The sequence below is a fragment of the Ichthyophthirius multifiliis genome (genome assembly GCF_000220395.1).
Source record: "Ichthyophthirius multifiliis unplaced genomic scaffold scaff_1120509249553, whole genome shotgun sequence".
In the NCBI taxonomy this organism is placed as follows: domain Eukaryota; phylum Ciliophora; class Oligohymenophorea; order Hymenostomatida; genus Ichthyophthirius; species Ichthyophthirius multifiliis.
The window spans coordinates 21811-30874 of record NW_004087614.1 but is presented as its reverse complement, the minus strand read 5'-3'; the positions used below and the strand labels follow the sequence as shown (position 1 = coordinate 30874).

Genomic DNA, 9064 nt, shown 5'->3' with positions numbered 1-9064 from the left:
TCTAATTAAGTTCTTCTTTCTAATATAAATTATTCTTCTAAATTTCCTAATACTTTTTTTGAAGGGATGGGAGGTACAAAGCAACACGGCCAATTTTATACTAAAAGTTTTCTTAGTTATGCAAATTAAGAAAATCTTCTTTTAACATCAAATAATCCTTTCTTTATAAAATTTATAAAATTAATATTAAAAAAAATATAATATTCTATCTAATACCGTATCTTAACCTTATATAGTATAGACTGTATATTTTAATAAATTTTCTTGAATAACTTGATGATTAGTTATTGATGCTTATATCTTTTTAATCATATATAAATAATGAAAATATTAACATTTTACTTATATTTAATATAACTTATTATAAATCTTTTTGATATTATTGTTCCATTATATTAATATTAGATTTCTTTTATATTTAAAAATAAATAAATATGAATTTATATGTTTTTGATTAAAATAATTATTTATATTTATCTATTTATTTTCAAAAAAATAAAAAATAAAAAATTATTTTATTTTAATAAAAAATATAATAATTATGTTCTAAATATAAACATAAATTTAATAATAAAATAATTTTAATAAAAATTAAAAATAAGTAATTTATTAAACTTTAAAAAAATAGAAAATATTAAATTAAATAAACTATTTAATATTAATTAGATTTCATTCTAATTCTACTATAGTTTTACCTGCATGTACAAATTGACCGTTTTAATATTTTACTAATTTAACAATTCCGTCTTCTTTTGCTTTAATAGTGTGCTTTTAGTTAAAAATTTAAAATTTATAAATCTAAAAAATTACTTCCATTTTCATAGCTTCTAATATAACTAAAATTTGTCCAGCTTTGACAGCCTATCCTTATTCAACAGCTACTTTTACTAAAGTACAAGGCATAGGTGCTTTGATTATTTTAGAATGCTGATTATCTTATTATTAACCAGCTCTATCCTGAATTAAATTGCTTTCAAAAGTGAATTATAAAGTATCCCCAAATTCATTAAAAATATAACATTATTCTTCCTTAATATAGAACTTTATTTTATTTATAATAATTAAAAATATATATATATATATATTACATTTGTAGTTAAAGTTAACTCTGAAGATAAAATAGTAATTTAAGATCCAGAAACAGTATATGAAATATTATTAAATTATTTTTCAGGTAAAAATTGATTTTATAAGTCTTTTACACTTATATTCATTAACCCTTAATTTTAATATTAAACAATTACTTCATACTATATATTTTTTTGATAATATTATTAAATTAATATGAGTAATATTTTTTTATTTGAAAAATACTTTTAATTCTTTTTCAATAAAAGTAGCTTAAGCATTTAGAATGAAGGTCTATTAATGATTATGATTTATTCTTAAATTTATAAGACTTTAAGGTAAAGATATTTTATCCAAATCATTTGCGATTTTAGAAACAACACAACACATTAAATATTAAGGTTCAATTTTATCTTGCTTTTTAATATTAAAAATGGAATAAAAAGAAGTAGTAAATAATTTAGTTTAAAATATCATTAATAATATTAAATTACTTTTTATAGTAGGTTCTCAATATGTCTTTAAATAAATCCAGTATCATAGTTACCTTCAATAAATTCTGAATTTAAACTACAAGCCCTCAAAAATCTTAAATTAGTAGGTAGTCCAATAACTCTATATTCACCTTTGAAAAAAAAAAAAAAAAACTAAAAAACTAAAACTAAATTAAATACCTAAAGCTCTTTTTAAAGTTCCTATAGCTTCTTATCTATCTTTTCCCCAAACAACCAATTTAGCAATCATAGGATCATAAAAAATGGAAATTTCATCATTTTATCTAACTCCAGTTTCAAGTCTAATTTTTCCTTACTCTTCTAATGGTTCTTTAAAGAAAGATAATTTACCGTTTCCAGGTAAAAAATTATTATAAGGATTTTCAGCATAAATTCTAGCTTCGATTGAATGACCGTTAATTGAAAGTTAATCTTGATTTTTTGGTAATTTTTATCCTGAAGCAACAAGTAATTACCATTCAACTAAATCTTATCCTGTTATCATTTCAGAAATAGGATGTTCAACCTATAATCTAGTATTCATTTCCATAAAATAGTATTATTATGAATTTAAATCAAATATGAATTCTACAGTACCTGCATTATAATATCCAACTGCTTTTGCAGCATCAATAGCACTTTAACCTTTTTAATAATATTATTACTATTTATTTTATTTTATAAAATACCTATGCTATTTCTTAAATCATTTGTAATATTTGAAGGAGCTTCCTCAATTACTTTTTGATGTCTTCTTTATATAGAACAATCTCTTTCAAATAAATGAACATAGTTTCCATGATGATCACCAAAAACCTTTGTTTATATTGCTTTATTTTAGGTTGCTTTTTTGTTACTTGCATTTCAATGTGCCTTGGTTTTTGAATATATTTTTCTATGAGTACATTTTCATCTTTAAAAGATTTAAGGGATTCTCTTTTAGCACTTTCTAAACTTTCAAAAAATTCACTTTCCTTAGTAACTATTCTCATTCCTTTTCCACCTCCTCCTAAAACTGCTTTTATTAAAACTGGATAACCTATTTACCTCGACTATTCAAAAAGACTATTAATATAAACAAAAATATATTAAATGATTTCTTTCTTTTTTTTTTTTGTTACAAATCTTTATCTTAATTATTTCCATGATATCCAGGAACAACAGGGACCTATAATATATTAATTATAAATATAATTTATTCGTAATAAAAAAACATTAGCATTTTGCATTATATTCTTAGATTCACTTTTTGAACCCATTTTTCTAATTGCTGATGAAGGAGGCCCAACAAATATCTATATTTTTATAATTAATAAATTTATTAATAAAATTATATGTTTAATATTAATTACTAAACCGCTTTTTTAGCATTAATCAGCAAATTCTGCATTTTCAGACAAAAATCCAAATCCAGGATGTATAGCCTAACAATTAGAATCATTCGCAATTTCAATTATTTTATTTGAATTTAGATAACTTTACACTTTATTTAGAATATATAAGTTAAAAATAAAATAAAATAAAATTGTTATTATATTATAACAATTATAATTTTTACATGATGGTGCAGGTCCTACCCTATAAGATTAATCCGCCATTTAAACAAATTTCGATTCTCTATCTATATCAGAATATACTGCTACTGTTTTAATACCCATCCTTGTAAAAAATATATTGAAACTAATTATGTTATTTTTTTTTCATACTTTTTAGCAGTACGAATTATTCTGCATGATATTTCACCCCTATTAGCTATAAGCAATTTTTTAAGCATTTTCTTATTTTGATATTTTTTTTTAAAAATATTTTATTATTTTGTGTTTTTTTCAAAAAAAATAACAAAAATAATTAATTATACTTTTGATAAGTATATATATATTATTAGTAATTTAATTTATAAAATATTGCTTTTTCACGAAATTATTATAAATAAATTTTATTGTAAATTAAATTAAATTTTATTAAAAAAAAAAAATCTTTTTTTTTTATAATATTTGCTAAAATTAATTTAAATTTTTAATAAGCAAATGATAATATTTTAAATAATTTAAACTTTTTTTAAATATTAAATGATATTTAATGATTAATTTAACAAAAACCAAAAAAAATTATTTATATCAGAAAATAAATAAAATTGATTTTTACTAAAATAAATACAATAATAAAATTAAAATATTATATAAATAAATTTAAAAAAATTGTAAATAAAATAAATATAATAATACAATTTAAAAATATTATATAATTCAAAATAATTATTTTTTAAAACTAAAAAATTCTTCAAGGTTTTAATTTTTCTTTAAATAGCATTTAAGTATTATTATAACTATTAATTTTTAGTAGAATTTCTTTCAGTCAAATTTTAAATTTCAATGAATACTTAGTTAATTTTAATTTTAAGGATATCTATTTATTTTTGATTTTCTTTGATTTTATTATTAAAATCAATCCATTCTTTTTAAAAATTAGCATTTAATGAATTTTATCTAAGTTATTAATCATTTAAAATTTATCCATACAAATTTTTATATTCTTAAATTCTTGTATCTAAATCATTTTAAATATAATTAAAATTATTAATTTAAGCTTTAGTTTTAGCAATTTCTAATAATAGAGGTTCTGTAATTTTGATCTCTTCTTTAATTAAAATAGGTTTTTCTTAAATAACAGGCTTCTCAATAACTATAGGTCTTTCAATAACTTTTTCAATAATTTCAACTCTTTTATTTTTTCTAGCCTATTCAACATTAGCATTTAATTAATAAATGATTCTCTCTTTTTTCTATAAACTAGATTTTAAGTTTTTATTCTCCTCTTAAATTTAGTTTTCAATGACTTTATTTTCTGCTTATAAATTAATAATATTTTCTTTAGTTTAAATTTATTAACTTTTTATTAATTCTATTTAACTGTTAAGGTTATCTTTAATAGTTTTTTAAGCTAAAAACTATTCGTATAATGATAGATATTTTTAATTATTTTAATTATTCTTCTTTTCTATTTATTTTATTAATTCTTCTCGGCTATGTTATTATTTTTTTTATTCTACATATAAATTCTAATTTTCTTAATTTAATTCATTTAATTTTTATTATAATTTCTAATTATAAGTTAAATCGAATTAAATACTTTGATTTATTATTTTTATTTCATTTTCTTTTTCTTTATTTTTTAATTTTAAATTATGTAACTTTTCATCAAGTTATTTTTCAGAAGATTTAACTTAATCTATATCATATTAAGTATTTTTATTTTAATTTAAGATTTGGTTCTCTACTTAATTAAATTATTATATTTCTCTATTAATTTCTTACTTTTAGTCATCAAATTATTTTTTAAAGTATTTTCCATCTTATATAACTTCTTTTAGTTTGTGATTTTCATCAATCATTTTTGCTTTCATTTTTTCAGTTGTTCTTTATAAATTCTCTTTATCTTTTTGTAATTACTTTAATTTTTATTTTTGCTCTTCCAAAATTCTTTATTGTTCATTTTATTTTATTTTTTATTCTGCTTCATATAATTTTTATATCATTTAATTTGCCTCTTATAGATAATTAACTTTCTTTTATGGTTTTTGTTCTTATTTTACTTCTTCGTTTTTAGTTTTTTTTATGTATGGTTATTAGATTTTTTTTGTCACTTCTTTTGGTGTGCTTTTCATTTTTTTTTACAATTCATCTATTAGTCTTTGTTAATATGTTTATGTTTCAAAATTCTCCATATTTATTTAAAATATTTCAAAAAAAATAAATTTAATTATAAAAAATAATACTTTTTAAAAAATATAATTAATGGAAATATAAAATTTATATGTTATAAAAATTAAATTATAGTATAATAGTAAATATGTTTTTATAAATATTTATAAGACATTTTATATATTTTTTATAATTTTTTTCATAATTTTATCTTTAGTTAATCTCTATTTATAGCATAAGAAGGAATATCATCTGTAAAAGGCTTTAATTCATAGTTTCCAGGCCCTTTTTATATTTTAAAGGCAAAATTTAAATATTATAAATTTAAAATAGTAATAATAATAGATTACCAGGCAAATCTTAATGCATTTGTGATTTAATTCTTTCTTCTTTACCAAAAGTAAAACCTTACGTTTAATTTCCAATTTTCGAAGGGGTTTCATATCTTCCAGGGCCCTTAAAAAAGTAATAATATAATAAATATTTTAAAAAGCTAACTTACAGGATTATATTTATATGTTTAAGAAGTATTTGGTCTATTTCCTTTTCCTATTTTATAAGTAGATACTCTACTTTTTGTTAAAGATAAGTTTATTTAATATTTATCAGGTCCAGGTGTTTATCTTTTTTCTTTAGAATAATTATAATCCGGTCTTCTTGGCACCATTGTGTACTTAAAATTATAATATCAATTATTTTTTTTTAGTTTTACTTATGCTCCTTTCTATAAATTTTCGTAAGCTTTTGCTTCATTATAGGATCCTGGTCCTGGAGAAAACATTTTATAGTTTAAATCTTATCTTTTTGCACATCCTATCTTACATTATGGTGATTAAGCCTTTATTTGATTTAAAAAAGGATTATAATTTCCTGGACCCTTTTTTATAAAAATCTTTATTTTATTTTTTACATTATATTTTTTACTGGATTATTATTTTTTGGGCTAAAATCATTTCTTTTTGACTTTCCAATCCTTTTATATATTTATAAATATTATTAGTTTTTTTTTTTTTTTAAAATAGAAAAGAATATTTATTAATTAACTTAAATGCTGGTGACTTAATCAATATTTTATTTTAGATGGATTATATGTATCTGGTCCTACCATAGTATTTTATTTTTTTGTTTGATCATCTTTTAATTAAAAAACATTAAAATTAAAATTATGAATTAAATGAAAAATAAACTATTTATTCGAGGAGAAATAGAATTACCAATATCTGTCCTTATAGTAGACTTTAATTAATACGTCTTTTTTTTTATAATTTTTAAATGTCTTTATTTATATTTTTAATATTTATATACTCCTGGACCAATATTGGCATTTTTTTATGGTTTAAAGTTATTTTATCTTTCTTCTGTTCCAAAACCATAACTTGGTAAAGTTGCTTTATATGCAATTTAAACATATTATCCAGGACCTGGACCAATATTTTTCATATAATATTAATCTCTTTAAGAAGTTCCAATTCTAATAAATTTATTATAAAATAATTTTATGTTATAATATACTTTGGTGATGATTTATTCAAAATAGTTGATATATTTGTTTCATAATATCCTGGTCCTGGCCCTGGCGAATTTTTATCTTAAGTTTAATCAGAAAATTTAGGTCTTAATGAATATGATGGATTTTTATGAAAATTATAATTTGATTCGTATGCTCCGGGACCTTATTTCAAAATAATATTAATATTTTACTTTTATTTTTTTAACCTGGAACTTAATTTTATTATGTTTATTGATTTTTCGTTCCAAATACATAAGCTGGACATTTATTTTTCTTTTCATTTTATTATTATATATACTATTTTTTTTTTTCTTATTTTTAATAATTATACTTTTGAATCAAATGAATGTTAGACATCATACCATCCTATAATATTAATTTTTAATTAACAAAAATAAGAATATTTAATAATACCAGGACCAGGGTTCTAATTTTTTTCCCATTTTCCTCTTTAAGATTATCCTCTTTTCCAATTAGGAGATTAATTTTTAACACGTTAAGAAAGTTCATATGCGCCAGGTCCAGGATTGCAGTTTGTATTTGCTTTTTCTAGATTTCATTTTTTAATAAATAATTAAAATTATATATATTTTTAAAAAGCAAAATATCAAAAATACGTCTTTAAGAATGAGCTATTGAATAAGCATAAACCATTATTTATTTTTATAATTATATGAACCAAATAATAATAAAAATAAGAAGTTTAATAAAAAATTTAACTAAGTTAATAAAATGTTTTTAAATTAAACATATTAAAATATTAAAAAAAATTTGATTGTAAAAAAATAAATAAATAAAATAATTAAAAATTTAAAATATTATTGTATTTATTTCTATTATTTAAAATAAACATAAAATTTAATAAATGGGTTGCAATGCTTCTACTAATCAAGAAAAATATGAATTTTCTTTAACTGATTAAAAAAAATTAAATGCTATAAAAATAGTAAATTTTATCAATATATTTTAGTTTAAAAATAACATTTATTTATAACGAAAGAATAATATTTAATATAATAAATAAATAATTATAAATAATATAAATGATATTAAATTAATCTTAAAAGATACTAACATTATAATATTTCGTAAAATAAAGTAAATATAAATAATTTTTTTGTTTTTAATATGATCAATCTCCTCTTTTTTTAGTATTGATATTAATTTAGAATTAACGGAATATAGTTTTAATGAAAAAACAATAATAATTTAACCGAATAAGTTTTTATTATAACAAAAATTAATAAAACTAAAGTTTATTAATTTTGAAAAAAATATTAAAAGTCCAAGATCATTGAAATTTATAGAAACATTATAAAATTTAAGTTTATTAAATATAGACAATTTATATGGATTAAAACTTTATTTAGATTATAAAAAGTATTTAATAAAATAAAGAAATATTAATGAATTTATTATTTTAGCCTAATAATTGAGAAAGAATATGATATATTATAACTGAGTAATTTGTTTGAAAAACTAATAATTAAAACCTAAAATCTTTTATATTTGCATTTACAATTATCAAAGTAATTATTTATAGATAGTATAAATTATATATTATTTAAAATTAACTTAAAAAAGCTGGAAATGTGATAGTATATATATGAGCAGTTTTATAAAATCACTATCGAAACTTCTTGAAAATTAGAAATAATTATAATCTTTTGATTTGGATATAAAAAAGTAAAAAGTTTAAAATCGTAAATTTAAATATAAATTAAAATAAAAAAGTTACTAATAAGGAAACGATATTTTAGTAGAATAAATATCTGAATGTATTTCTAGTATTGCCTCAAACAATAATTAATTAAACCATTTTTCTTTAAATTTAAATTAGTAAAAATAATATTAGATTCAATTGGAATTTTTAAAAAAATAAAATAAAAAGCTGGATATAATGTACTGACTAATCTATTTAAATTATTTCAAAAATTATTACAAAAATACTTTAAAATAATAAATTTTTAAATTATTTTTATCTTGGATTTAACAAGTATATAATTATTAATATAATTTAATTAAAATTAATAGTTAACAGTTGGGGGAAATGCACAAACATAGCTTTAGAAAGCATTAAAAATATAATATATAACATATCAGCTTTTATTAAAAACTTAAACTTTTTTGGATTAGAATTAGAAGAGTAAAAAATAAAAATAAAATTAAAAGAATATATTTGTAAATAAAATTATAAGACATTTAAGTTAAATTTTATATATATATATTATTATATTTACTTAAAAATATATAAATTTTATAATTTTTTTATACAGGTATTTTTATATACA

General features: G+C 18.3%; 1 protein-coding gene across 1 annotated transcript, besides 5 other annotated features; it reads right to left on the bottom strand. All coding sequences in view use genetic code 6, as the record gives it.

Annotated features, from left to right (window-relative positions):
• Positions 1–552: 552 nt before the first annotated feature.
• Positions 553–588: a microsatellite.
• Positions 587–3220, bottom strand: IMG5_011390 (methylcrotonoyl-coenzyme a carboxylase 1, putative; the record flags this gene model as incomplete). The annotated part of the gene is made up of 12 exons (XM_004039699.1): positions 587–768; positions 811–1041; positions 1089–1250; positions 1315–1485; positions 1563–1693; positions 1743–2207; positions 2252–2378; positions 2420–2627; positions 2684–2730; positions 2777–2857; positions 2915–3045; positions 3121–3220. The coding sequence occupies 12 exons, from the start codon at positions 3218–3220 to the stop codon at positions 670–672; spliced, it is 1953 nt and encodes a 650-aa protein (XP_004039747.1). The 3' UTR covers positions 587–669.
• Positions 3221–3482: 262 nt separating this feature from the next.
• Positions 3483–3515: a microsatellite.
• Positions 3516–3720: 205 nt separating this feature from the next.
• Positions 3721–3808: a microsatellite.
• A 1496-nt stretch (positions 3809–5304) lies between these two features.
• Positions 5305–5354: a microsatellite.
• Positions 5355–7782: 2428 nt separating this feature from the next.
• Positions 7783–7828: a microsatellite.
• Positions 7829–9064: the final 1236 nt, after the last annotated feature.